We start from the raw sequence: 14,244 nt of genomic DNA, 5'->3' as shown, positions 1-14,244 counted from the left end.
TTTTTTTGTAATTCCTGGATATACAGATTGAAGAAATAAACTGTTGGTTCTGACAGATTTTTTAAGGTACTTACAAGAAAATGGTAGCATTTAAAAAGTTTTTTTTTGTTTCATAGGCCAGCAAAGAGTAACACTACAAAGGGTCCTAAAATGTCCTCTTTAAAAGCAAAGATAGGCAGATCACTGCAATTCCCCAGAAATTAAACAAGCATAGCTTACAGGATTTATCAGCTGATTTAAGAAAAAACACCAATAAATACCTTTTATAAGACTAAGTATTGTCAGTACCGTGCAGAGACTGAAGAACAGAGACGACTGCATAAACTTCCCCCCCCTCCCCTATTCCTGTACCTGCACTCAGTTATAATTATGCAAGGATTTAGAAATATTTCAAGAGGAGCTCTGATGTTAAGTGCCTGTTTTCAAAAGTATTTTATGTCATTTCAAAAGAAGTACTTTATGTCACTGTGTCGATTACAAAATTGCTATTATGCAACCAGAGACACGACAGCCTCTGAAACGGTGTTTTGTCGTTGGAGCTCGGCACGTCGCCCCGCTCAGAGGTGCGAGGAGCGGGGCTGCGGGAGCCCGGAGCAGGTATTTCCCTGCTGACCCTACAGTCAGCTCTTGTGAAAGCAGATTTAAACAAAAAAAAACTTAGTTCAGAAAGCCCTGAGGATAGTATATTGATTTTTTTTTTTTTTTTTTTAATGCCACAGCTATGTTGTCTGAGAGGAAAGACATCATCCACGGCCACGGTACCTAAGCAGCATTCCATACATTTTATTACGTTGTTTCCCAGGGACAATTGAAAAGCGAACGTTCGAGCGGCCCGCGCGCGCTCCCGCCCGGGGACGTTTGCCAGCGCCTCGCGTGAGGAACGGCGTGTCTGGAGCAGCCAAAACGAGCGGCCCAAACCGGCTCACGCCATTCCCGGTCACCGCAAGCCCTGTTACACCCCGCGGCCGAAGCGGACCCCTGCGGCCCGCGCCCCGCCGTGCCACACCGACCCGAGGCGGCTGCCCCCGAGACCCCCGGCCGCAGTGGCCCCTCTGTGCCCCCCGGGCAGGGCTTTACTCTTCCAAGCCGGGGGAAGCTCCGTGCCAGCGCGGCTACCTCCTCGGCGGGAAGCTGTGGGGGCGCGCGCCCCCGGCTGCCCCGGAGGGGTGCGGCGGGAGTGCGGGCGGCTGGCCGCCTCCCCGGGCAGGCTGGCGGGCCGGGGCCGGGCCGGGGCGGGGCGGGGCGGCGGGGCCCGGCCCCGCTGATGTCAGCCGGGACGGGGGAGGAGAGGAGAGGGGAGGGGAGGGGAGCGGCCGCCCGTGTTCCGGGTCAGGGGAGGGAATGCGCGGCGGCAGCCAGCAGCAGCAGCACCAACAGCCGGAGCAGCGCTGCGCCCGGCGCCCCGCGATGCCCCTGCGGGAAGGGCAGCGGCCCGCCGAGGAGCACTAGGGGGGCGACCCCCGCCCCGCTGGGCTCCGGCTCCCACTCATTGTTCTCCCGGGGCCGCCGCGCTTGCCCGGGGCCGCTTCCCGCCGCCGGCGGGCTGGATGCGGGTTGCCGCCGGCTGGCCGGGACCCGCGCTGCGCGGCGGCGGAGGAGGAGGGGGCAGCGGCTCCTGCGGCCGGCGGGGAGGAGGGAGGGGGCGGCGGTGAGCGGCGGCGACGCCCGCCCCGCGGCCCCCGGTGGCCCGTCCCGCTCCCCCCGCCCCGTCCCGGCGGGGCGATGTTCCACTGCATCCCCCTGTGGCGGTGCAACCGCCATGTGGAGTCCATCGACAAGCGGCACTGCTCGCTGGCCGCCGTGCCCGAGGAGATCTACCGCTACAGCCGCAGCCTGGAGGAGCTCCTGCTGGACGCCAACCAGCTCCGCGAGCTGCCCAAGGTGAGGGGGGGGAGAGCACCGGGAGGGGGCGGCCCCCCGGTACCGCGGCCGGCCCCGTCCCAGCCCCGCCGGCCGGGGCGGGGGGCGCAGGTGAGCCGCCCCGGCAGGTGCCCGCCGAGCTCCCCGGCCCGGCGCCGGCGCGGTGAGGTGCCGTGGCGTCCCGGCCCCGCCGGCCTCTCGGTAACCCCGGGAGCTAAAGGAAGAGCCTGAGCCTGGGGTTAGCGTTTATCATTTTGCCGTAGTTTGATGGTAAATGAGCTTTCGGCAGCGAAACGTGGAGATCCGCGCCGTACGGGAGGAAGAGTACTGTTTGGAGGGCAGCGGGGTTAGGGCTGGATTCGCAGGATGTGAATATATGTTGTGATTAACACTCACGTCATCGGAATTACGAGGCCGTGGAGGCTACTCAACCCTCCCTTTTTCCCCTTTCGATAGATACTATCTGCTCTGTGGGGAAAAAAAACCCCAAACCCTCTAGCAAGTAACAGCGTTCCCGTTTCTGTCTTCCACTCGTGGAAACTGTCACGCAAAACACGAGGGGCGAATAAGCTTCTCCTTTTCTCGGTGTAAGTCCCGCACAGTTGTCCGTGTTTTCCTTCTTGCATGAAACATGCAACCAGATTTTTGTGTGTAATACTTTTTTGGCAGTATTTTCAAAGGTGAACTGACTTTCAGTTTAACGTGGTGGTGGCGGCGGTACCCACCACCGTGACCCACCGGCTGGCACTTGCTGGCTTTGCTAGAGAAACTCCATCAGAGTAACTCTGGCGAGGCACGGTTCAACTCCACGGATATGGAGCGAGTGGGAGGCACGATCGACCATTGACTTGATGAACCACGGTTGTTTTTCAGTGTTTCCTCTTTAAACTTTGGACACCTCAGGAGCCATTGTGAGTCGTGGTTGGTAGAGTTTGACGCTGGAGGAGAAGGGTTATCTGGAAGCTGTGCCTTAAAAGTGTGTGAACTCTTACTAATTAGGTATCCAAGAAACTGAACTCAGTAGCCAGAGAAAGTTTCAAAAGCACCTTTGTCTCTACCTGAATCAAAGTTGGTCTGTTCATGCCTAAACAGTCTTTTCTTTTTTTAAACTCAGTTCCCTCACATAAACTGGTTTGGTTTTTTTTTTTTTTTCCACTCTAGGTAGTAAGAGTAATCATGGTGGAGAAATTTTCCTATAGACAGCAGTAAAGATGTTTGGTTGAACTGACATACTGAATTTGGCTTTTTCTTTTGAAAATCCTAGGCGCAGGTTTGCATCTTGTTGTGACTGAGCTCTTTATCCTTCTGAAGTAGAGCAAAACTGGTTTACATAGTCTCTGTGTGGGTGCTATTTTTACTTCCAGCAGTTTCTACTGGCTTTGTGCACAGACTAGACTCAGGAGCCTCTTTTTGTACTAGACTTTTCTTCTTACTGTTGACTTTCAGGCTTGTGCACTTCTTATTGCAGGGATACTGAATGTTCTTGTGACTGAAATCCCATTGAGACCTATGTCTGTCTGGGTTTTTTGTTTTGCTTTGTGAAGTTGTGGGGTTTTTTTTTGTGTTTTTTTTTGTTTGTTTGTTTTTTGTAAAATAATAAATCCCCCCCAAACTGGTTGCTGTGTACAAATGTAAACGATGATGTTCATGGTTTTATAAGGTATTTATTTCTGTAAATAGAGTGCAACTATTCATTGTTTCTCCTCTTCCTTGAATTGTAATATATGAAATGGCCTTTTTTTTGTCCTGAGATGGCTGAAAAACCCGCTTCTTCCCATTCCTGATATGTGAGTACATATTTAGTTCCATATATGTGAAAAATATTGGGGGGGGAGGAAACAAAAAAACAAACCAACCCAGGCTCCTTGGCATTGCTGTGGAGTCAAGCAAAAGTTGAAGTTAGAAAGAAGATTTTCTTTTTTTTTTTATGTGCATGGATCAAATTACAGGAGTGCCTAAATATACTGTAGGAATACGTTTGTGGGTTTTTAGCTGGACTAGGAGGAATCCAGTGAAATACAACCGCAGAGACATACTTGTAGTATCTGCCCTGAGTACTTTGTGCCTTGTCAGCAATGCAGGAAGGCATTTTTATTAGGGCTTCCTGCACAGACCCATGAACTTTCCTTGTCAGTTCCTTATTAATGTGTTCTGATAAATGGAATGTAGTGCCATCACCTCAGATATGTGTTGACTCTAGGAATTTCGGGTACAAAAATACAACTGCAATCCAGGATGTGAAACTAATCTACTGAAGCTGGAAATGGATGGGAAGAGCCTTGTTTACAATTGCTACCAGCAAGTAGTTTTTAAAAGTTCTGCTGTAGGAATCTGGCTGAGGAGAATGATGGAAGATCTCTCTTTGGAAGGTAGCAACAGGGTACACTGTTCGTCCCCCTTATATTAAAAGGGTAGCGTTGAAACTACAGAGAGAGAATTGGAAATAAGTAAAAAAGGCAGGGGTATACCATACCTCTTGCAGGGAAAACACGAGGGACACCATTAGGGCGTGTAATTAACAAACTGTTAGGTCAGCATAGATTTTAGTGGTTGTTCTGCCCTTACTCTAGTGTAATGCGTTATATTAGTCTTACCCCGATTAAGTTTGCTCTCTATATACATAAAGACAGTAACACAAAATCAAACCGTTTTTGGGCTTGGTTTGGGCCTAAGCGAGTCAGGAGACTTAAGTCTTAGTGGTTGGCTAATTAGATGTTTTCCCATACTTAAGGAAGTCCTGAAGTTCACAGTGATCTCTGCCAATTCCTGGTGAATCATCTGTAGGCTGTGCTGATGCTGTAATATATCCTGTAACACTGACAAGGTGTTCGTGTCACTGAGATGATTGTGATCGTCCTTAGGAAATTGCTGCTGTGAAGGCTGACCTTGAAGTAGTGAAGGATTGCCCTGTAGATCTGACTTGCAGCAGAAGTTGCCATAGTTGGATGGATGAGGAAGACCTAAACTCTGCTGCCCTGCTCTTTGTTCTGTGCACCGGTGGTTCAGATCTCATCTTTCCGGTGTGGGCAGGTGTGGTCTGAAATGGCTGTTACAGCAGGCCAGAGGTCTTGTAATACTTCTCTGAAACCGAGTAGATATTGGTGAATTCTTTTCCCAGCTTTGTCATGCAGCAGGTCTGAGTCAGTGATGATGGCTTTATCTCTAGATACCTGCTTTCCTTCCACCTGCACAATTTGTTTCGTCCCTTCAAACGTAAAACCTTCTGAGGCGGATAAATATCTTGGCAAGTGGCATGTTGGAATACATGAACTCATTGCACTTTTCTCAAGTTGATGGGGCAACTTGTGTTGGATGCACACGCTTCCCTCCTTCTCCCCTCTTTCTCCCTGCCCCCGTTTCTGTTCAGTAGAATCATTAAAGTTGGAAAAGACCTGTAGGATTGAGTCCAACCGTCAGCCCAACACCCCCAGGCCTCCTAAACCATGTACTGAAGTGCCATGTCTACATGTTTTTTGAACACCTACAGGGATGGTGACTCCACTACATCTCTGGGCAGCCTCTTCCAATGCCTGACCACTCTTTCTGTACAGAATTTTTTCCTAATATCCAGTCTAAACCTCCCCTGACGCAGCTTGAGGCCATTTCCTTTCATCCTGTTGCTAGTTACTTTGAAAGGTGTTCTTTGGTTCTTTTGTTCCAATACACCAGTAAAAGAATACATACTAATACACCCTAAACCCTTGATTTTGAGATGCAGAAGTAGTCTTAGGCTTTGTTTAATCTGCAGCCTTTGCTAGCATACTTAAAACCTCTGTGATTCCTGGGGGCAGTAGGGCATGGCATATGTTAGGGTGTTACCAAAAAAACCCCAACAAAACAAACACACACAAAAATCCCCTCAAAAGACAACCTAAAGAATTGCTGTAGTGTCTTGATGGGAAAGGACTAGCAGAAAGACCCAGCATTGTATGTTATGACAGTCATCTGAAGTATCCTGAGGAGAGGAGAAATGAAAGAATTTGTTGGTTTTTTTGTTGTGTTGGCTGACCAAAAAGTATGGTAGGATTCTTCACCTCTTTCTAAGGGGAGAGGGGTAGGAAGGGTTCATCTTGGACACTTCTTTTCAGATGTTTTCCAGAAGCAGTGGGAGATGTCTTTGCCCCCATTATTTCCACTCCTCTCCTTAGGTTGCTCCCGTGTGCATTAATGCGTAAGTGGACCAGGAAAAGAATGGGCTAATTCAGTTTCTCTGATCTCCTTTTTCCCACAGATATATTTTGTTTTCCTAAGCTATACTGGTCAGCCTCTCAGGAATACAAATTAATAATTTATATTTGTACAGTAACTTACAAATTTTTTATATCGTTTTGCTGCTGCGCAGGGACCCTTTTGGTTTCCCATGTCGTCAGTGCGCTGATTCTTTCCCTAGGTCTCCTTAACTACTCTGCTGGATCCCTTCTTCCCTGCCTTCCCCAGTTATGTGATGGAGAACTTGTGCTTCTGTTGGTAGTGACCTTTCTCTGCCCTTAACCACTGGTGTCTCAGACTCCTTGCCTTGCATGTTCATACTTTTCCATAGTCCCCCGTCCTTGGTGTCCCAGGATCTTGCTTATTTCCCCTGACCTAAGCGGTTCTGTTTGCCTTGTGTTTCTGATTCTTTGCTTCCTCTCCTGCCCCTTCTGTGCTGGATTCTCAATTGCCTTGCAAATGTGGTGGGTTTTTTTTTTTCCCCCCCCTTTTCTTTGCTCTCTGCTCTTTCCCCTTCCTTTCTGCTGCCACCCAAGTTCCCTCTTCTGCTCTTCCTGCAGGATGAGCCAGCCTGGTGGGATGTGCTGGAGGAGCATGCTGTGTGCTATTAAGCTGCTGGTGGTTTTCCACAATATTGAGGTCTCTAGCCTTTCTTGGCAGATGCGGCTGTTCTACCACAGAACAGCAATTTCTAGCTGTCAGCATACTTCTCACCACTTCTACTTTACAAGACAAATTAAAGAGCTGCACCCTTTGGCCTCAAAAGGAAGGGCTTTGTATAAGGCCAGCGGTAGAGTGTGGCTCTTAACTTGATTAAATAATTCCTTCTTCTGTGTTGGATCCTAAGTGCCTTCTGTTGAATATTTAGTGTATCTGATCTGATTGGAAAAAAACATAGTATGTAGTCACCAGTGCCCACAGAGCGACTTAGAAATGTAGTTTGTGGGTTTTTTTCTAAACCTGGACCATTTTTACTTTCCTCAGGAGTGAAAACTTGAAGGCTTTTCCAGCTCAAGCTGTAATGTGTAGTATATAATTTGCTACATGTCAAAAACTATACTTCACTGAACAGTAGGCTTTCCGGAAAATAGCTGTGATAGAAGAAAATGACACATTCTGCATGATGTGTTTCAGTAGCTTCTCTAATGAGAAGCATCAGATAAAATGCTTTCAATTCTATAGATCAGTCTGTAGTTGATGAAATGTTGTTTCCTACACCTGTACCTTTAAGGGCCAATATATCCTGTTGACTTAATTTCTCTGTGCATGGAATTTGAGGTACAAAACTGGATCTTTGCCTGTTTTTTCCACTAGTGGAAAGAAAAAAAGGAATATCTTATGAACCTTTGAATACAGTATTATATTTTGGCTTTTGTATTAAATCACTAGCATTCTTTGCATTGGTGGGTGGTAGAAGTAGCTTATAACTCTAATTTTGCTGCTGTTTTGTTTTGCTGCTGCTCAATTGTTTTAATCAAAGAATAAAGACCACTTTCCCGTGAGACTTTTTGCAGATGTTGTTTATGTGGAAACTCCAATGGCAAAAAAAATTAATTCAAAATTTGATGTATGCACTTAGTTTAGCTTAGGAGTCTGCAGAACTCTTTCTTCTTTTGGGAATGATTTTTATGTAGCATTTCTAAACCTGATCTGATGTAACTCTGAATCATTTAACTTTTCTGTTTAAGCTTACAGATTGTATCTGTCATTTTTCTTCTCAGTTTTATATTCTAAAGCCTCTCTGTAGAGTTATTTGATTGATGCGAGACCCCTTCCCCATGAGATCTGGTTAAACCCTAGCTGCCTCCTGTGCCCCAGTTTCTGTGTTAGGGAAACCAATGGTGTGCTGCTGTGTGGCATTCGGCTTAGGCAGTGCCTGTATCTCTTTATCATGTGTGGTGTTGAAATCCAGGGTGCTGTTATCATACCAAAATCTTGTGAAAGCTCCTTAAGAAAAAGTCCCTCTGTTGCTCCCATACCACACCTCTTTCTCAGGAAAGAAAACCTTTTAGACTAAGTTTCGCTGTTCTACCATAGTTTCTCCCATTATGCAACCATAAGCCTGAAAGATGCTTGCTTGGTTGATGGCCAGTAATCTGCTGTGGAAAGAGATGATATCATACTATACCTCTTTTTAAATTTGTGCTTATGGGTTGTAACCATCCCTTCTTAAGATGTAAACATCTAGAAGCTTTATTTCCTTTTTTCAAATTTAGAGATCTCATTGGGATCATGGAGGCGTGGTGGGATATTTCACATGACTGGAGTGCTGTGATGGATGAATACAGGTGTTTTTAAGGACAGGCCAGGAAGGCAAGGGCGGGGAGTTGGCCTTCATGTGAGAGAGCCAGCAGGGATATGTGAAGCTTTGCCTTGGGATGGATGATGGGCCAGCTGAGAGCAGGTTGGGATTAGTGGGTGACATTGTTCTGGGTGTCTGCTGTAGACTGCCTGAGCAGGGAGAAGTAGAAGATGATGCCTCCTTCAGATAAGTGGAAGAAGCCTCACGTTCGCAGGCCCTGGTTCTCATGTGGGTCTTGAACCACCCTGATATCTGCTGGAAGGACAACACAGTGGGACAAAAGCAATCCAGCAGTTTTCTGGAGTGCATCAATGACTTCCTAACACAGGTGATCAAGGAATCAATGGACAGAGGTGCTCTGTTGGACCTCATGAACAAGAAAGAACAGGTTGAGATGTGAAGGTCAGGGTTGCAGTGGCTGTAGTGACCATGAGATGGTGGAGTTCTGGATCTTGAGAGGAGGGAGCAGGGCAAAAAGTGGCTTCACAGCCCTGGACTTCAGGAAACAGACTTTGGCATGTTCAGGGATCTGCTTGGAGGCTGTTGATAAGATATTTATTCTGCCATTCAGAGGGACATTGACAGGCTGGAGAAATGCGCAGAGAGGAATCTCATGAAGCTCAGTAAAGAGAAAGACAAAGCATTGCATGTGCTTGGGGAGAAGTAACCCTTTTCTCCACTATGGGCTAGGGCCTAACCATCTGGAAAGCAGATTTTCAGAAAAAGGCCTTGAGTGACCTGGTGGACAAGCTGACCATGAGCCAGCAATTCTCCCTCATGGCAAAGAAGGTCAATGGTGTGCATTAGGTCATGGGCTGCATTAGGAAAAGCATTGCTAGTAGGTGTGATCCTTCTCTGGCCTGGAGTGTTATGTCCAGTGCTGGGCTTCCCAGAAGAAGAGTCATGGGCATACTGGACTATTAAGCGCTTGGGGCATCTGTCATGAGAAGAGGCTGAAAGGGCTGGGATAGTTTAGTCCTCAGAAGAAAAAGGCTCACAGGATCCTACTGATGAGAGGGTACAAAGAAGACAGAAGAAAACCCTTCTCGGGGGTGCCCCATGACATTTTAAGAGGCAGTGGGCACAGACTGAAACACAATACATTTTGTCTGAAACAGGAAAACTTTTTTTTACTGTGGGGGTGGTCAAACACAGGTTACTCAGAGAGACTGTGGAGCCTCCATCTTTGGAGATGCTCAAAACCCGACTGGACATGGTCCTGGGTGACCTGCTGTAGGTGACCATGCTTTGAGGAGGGGATTTGGATGGGCTACATGATCTCCAGAGGTCTCTTTCAACCTCAGCTGTTCTGTGATTCTGAACAGGACATACCAAGGATTTTACCTGTCTTTAGCTTTGATGTTTTTAATGATGCAAATAGAATCATTATGTTTTTCACTGTTTCTTCACCCTCAAATGCTTGCTTGTGTTTCACTTTTAATATTGATAGTGTCATGGTGGTTTTGCACATCTTGCTCTAAATCCTTGAAGAAATACCACTATACGATTTGAACAAGCATGTACTTCCAGTTAATATCAGAGAGAGAACTATACTGTGTGCAGTCTACTTCAGTTTCACACAGTGGCAAAGGTAGTTTTACTGAAAGTTTAAGAATTTTTTTTTCAGTATGGCAAATGCTTTGTAAAATACTTTCTAGTAACACCTGCAACTTTACAACTTCAGTGTCTTGAGAATACTTACTCTTGTACTTACTTTTGTAAAAACTTATTGTGAGCATAGTCTATTAGTATTAGTGTGCAACACATGCTTGAATTATTAAAACAAATAATGGTTTGTAGAGAAGCAACACTGGATCTTATATATTAACATCCCTCTAAACACAGAACACTGTGGTGAAGGCTCCAAATGAGTGTTACCAGATAAATATCTCTAGCTTTTCTGCCAGCTTCCAGATTCTTCTGTTATGTTGCTTAAGACTTGAAGAAAATAAACCACCTTTTGACATCAAATTTGAAAGATCATAGTCTGATGGGAGCAGAGGAAGAACTTATTTTGGTGTCTGCTATGAAGTGTGACTTTCCTCTTAATGTCCCTGAGATTGTTCAGAAGATTTTGAAGTCTGCTTGGTTTGAAATATTTTCTAACAGCAGGGTTTTTTTTTTTTTTTTTTTGTAGTAACAGCTGAGTTCTACTGATTTTTGATCTCGGAAGAAAGTAATTAGGTGGTTATGTTTCAATACATTAAACATTTTTTTTCTGTAAGGGGTGCATTGTTGTAGTAAATCGGTAGCATCCCCCTCTCTGTGTGATGTACAGAGATAAGACAAGGCTTGTGGGCAGAGATTATACATCTGTAGCTCTAAAATTTTATGATTATACATGGAGTTATATTTATAATTATATCAGATGGTCTAAAAAAAGATGTTACCTCCTGCCAACAATCTTGTATACTGGAAAAATGCATGCCACAAATCATTAGTGAGACTAAATTGGTGTGTGGTGTGTTTTTTTTGTTCTTTTTTTGTGTTCTTTTTTCCCTCCAAATGGCAAATGCATTTAACTGCAGTGAATCTATATTTCGCTGTAGCAGATGTGTTCTGGCCTCTCTTAAAGGCAGAGATAGTCCCTCCCACCACTGTACTCTAATGGCTATGGCATCAAGTGCTCTTTAACCCTTGTTGCCTCTGCTTAATCGACATAAAAGAGAAAGTAAATCCTTGCCTGCCAGGAAACAGTGTGAGGCAACCCATTCAATGCATCACTAGGTAGAGCAGCATTTTGATTCACAGCTGCAGTTTATTGGTTTTTGAGACTCTATAGTCCCTTGTTCATTTTTTAAAATCGATGGTAACAACCAAGACTAGGACCTGCAATTGGCCCATCCTTGACTGTAGTTCAGAAAATGGCAGGTGTTTTGAAATTAGGGGCCAGAAACGTAGCAGGTAGATGTTGAACACCAGCTTCGGTCAGGCATCGGTTATCATTTTTTCCCTTTCTCCTGTAGACCCTTCCCCTACAATGCTTCTGCCTGGCTGATCCTTCATATCGGGCTTTAAAGCATCCATTGGCGGGGGAGATAGTACTTGCAACATCTGGTTCTGTTTAGGATACATGCTTGTGAACTGTGATTCATACTTTCTCTTGTCGTGAAATCTAGTAATTTTATTAATGTTTTGTATGGATTTCTGCTTAATGTCTGCCCCTATGCCATCTTCCATTAATGTTAATGATGATGAAGTTGATGCTAGGATGCTGCAAGGCCAAAGTACAGCTTCAACATATTTTACAAACATGGTTTGGGCATGTGAAACAATCTTTCACCATGCCACAGGTCTGTAGCAGTTCTGGCTTTGCCCTGAAACACGTGAAGACAGAATCAGAGACCTCAGCTGTGTGGATCAATTGTCCATTTGCCAGCTTGCCACCTAGCAAGCGGGCAGAGGTCTGCATACTGCGGTCTATCACCAGCTGCTGCTGTTATCCCTTCACAGCTTGAAAGGAAATCCATTAGCTGCTTCCAGTAACACTCTGATGCAGAGTCATCAACTGCATGATTCTACTGTGCTGCTCTGTGAATTAGTCCCTGCCCTCAGAAATCATTTCAGTATCTCATTACTTTCTTTGAAAATTAAAGTATGTTTAGACCAAAGGGTCATGTGGGGTCTGTATTTGTGAGACCCTGTTGCCCTCATCAGCTGTCCCTGCTGGCAGGTGAAAGCAGGTGGAGTTACTTCAGGGATCTTGATGTTGCTAGCAGGCTTTGTGGGAGATGCTAAGCTGATAATGCCCATACTAGACTTGACTGTAGTCTGCCGGGAGCTCATTATACACTTCCTGAATCTGGAGTGGGATCCAGCTTCCTCAGCATTTTGTTGTGAACTAGTTCGGATGCGCTTCTAGGGGAAGGTGTCTGTTTTCTGTGCTCTTGCTGATATTCCTCAGCGCTCCTGCTCGTGCTACTGGCGGAAGTGTCTGGGATGGATTTTAAGACAGCAGTGTATAGGATTGCATCCTAGAAGGAGTTTCTTGCTCATGAGTTAGTTGTGGCTTTTGACTGGGGATGCCTTGAGGTTTGAGTGGAGGGCAGGGTCTGTTGCAGCTCCCTGTAAGCATAAATGTGGCCGTGGTTCTCATCAGCTCTGGGCTGGTATGTCCACTGGCTGACGTCGGAGTAGAAGCAATGTCTGAAATCCTACCAGCTGCTTAGTGTAGGGTGTCGAGTGTCCTATCCTCTTGGAATCCTTAGCACTGAGTGTCCCCTATGGATGGTCTTTCAAAGAGTTGACTATCGACGACATCTACAGAAGTGGAGTGTGGGAGGACTGAGGAAAAGCTCTTCCTTTCCTTCTGACAGACGGGGAATGTGTTTGATTCTTGATTCTATGCCCGTACCAGAGCCTGGTTATTAAACACATCCGCAGGAAGCGGGGCACTTGAATTCAGTGCTGCTTCTGCTTTATGTAGTTTATCTGTGTTCTCTTGTAGTGTCCTGACCACCAAGCAGCATGTTCATCTGAAGAAAGGTTGGGCTTCCCCTGCTCTCTTGCTGAAGCTGTGCAATGGTGTACGCAAAAAAATAACTTCTAGGGGCCAAAAGCAAGTGATTGGGGACCTTGTTGGAGAGCATTGTATCAGCCACACTGTGAGGTTATTTCACGGTTTTGATGCCTTGTCTTGTTCGTTTCCTTGCTTACCAAATTCAGACTGTAGCTTCTGCTTGTGTTTACCTGAAGAAAGACCTTTTTTCGAGGTCTTTCTGAGGCAATATGAAAAGGGTGGGGGAAGGATTGATCGCAGTTTCCCTTTTCTGACAACTGAAGGAGGACACATAGCTGGAGAATGGAAGTGAACAAATAAAGTGAAGGCTTCTCCCACTGATTTTTGTTTACAATGTAGGAGAAGAAAATGGAGCCTTAAGTAAGATTTGAAGCAGGAATGCACTTAAGAGTTAAACTGTGTTTAAATTACCATGTGTCACTCTTTAATTCTAAAGCATAAGTATCCTCTAGCTGGTCAGTTATAGGTTTGGAAAATGGGTGAAATAAATATAGATGGTGTTTAAGAAACAGGACTTGGTAGTGGACTGTGTCTTGGTAGTTAGTTCTGTTTGAATATAACACTGTAATTTCCTGAAGAAGCCTTAAAAGCTGAGGCAGCATGTGTATGTTGAAAATCCATATTGGTGTCTAAGGGAAACTTGACATGAGTCACAAATTTTAAGCTTGTCAGCAACGGCTCAAGTGCCTGCACCAAAAAAAAACAACCCAAACCCCTCTAGCTTGTGTGAATATAAACCTGAAACGGGAGCTAATTTGCAGTTTTGTTCCTCCTCTCCGTCTCATTCTAGTTTCTGCTGCCTGTGCTGACCCATCTCAAAAATTAGGCAGTGGATTTCATTAAGGTCTCTAATTTAATTTCTCTTGGCCTTTTTATGGAAACATTTTGCTTAACACAATAAACATTTAGTTATGCTACCTGTGCCAAATGGGTTTGGAGCTGGACATGTCTCTAGCACTGGAAAGGCTCTAGCAGTGAGATGTTGCTTGTCCCCTGAAACAGCGTTAGGTGCAAGTAGGTCTTCATGCCTTCCTCTGTTTTTTATTTCAATTGCCTATTGTTTTAATCTATTTCCATTTTTTTTTCCCATCAGGAAAGGTGCTGAAGCATTCAGGCAAAATTCTCGGGCATGAATGTGTTTTGTTGCAGGAGTGAACCATGGAAAGAAAGCCAACGATGTGTTCATTTGGCCACTTTTGCAGGAGAAAATATTGAGTTTTATCAATCCTACTAGTTTGGCTTAATTCTGTTAACTTTTATGTCTAGATTCAAGAGTGCCAGTTGTAGTGGTATTCTTTTTTTTTAAAAAAAAGTATAAAAAATGAGGAGTGTGGGATCACACTGTCTGTTTATA

The 14,244-nt window shown here is 45.4% G+C and overlaps 1 protein-coding gene across 1 annotated transcript in view; it reads left to right on the top strand.

The window, feature by feature from the left end:
• Nucleotides 1-1,301: 1,301 nt before the first annotated feature.
• The window catches only part of LRRC1 (leucine rich repeat containing 1), a 73,994-nt gene continuing 61,051 nt past the window's right edge, over nt 1,302-14,244 (top strand). Inside the window, exon 1 of the mRNA XM_064447902.1 lies at nt 1,302-1,881. Within this exon, the coding sequence (XP_064303972.1) occupies nt 1,723-1,881 (159 nt within the window). The 5' untranslated portion in view covers nt 1,302-1,722. The remainder of the gene's footprint in view (nt 1,882-14,244) is intronic.

Source organism: Phalacrocorax carbo, chromosome 3 (genome assembly GCF_963921805.1).
Source record: "Phalacrocorax carbo chromosome 3, bPhaCar2.1, whole genome shotgun sequence".
Taxonomy (NCBI): Eukaryota; Metazoa; Chordata; class Aves; order Suliformes; family Phalacrocoracidae; genus Phalacrocorax; species Phalacrocorax carbo.
This window is presented reverse-complemented; position numbering and strand designations above follow the sequence as displayed.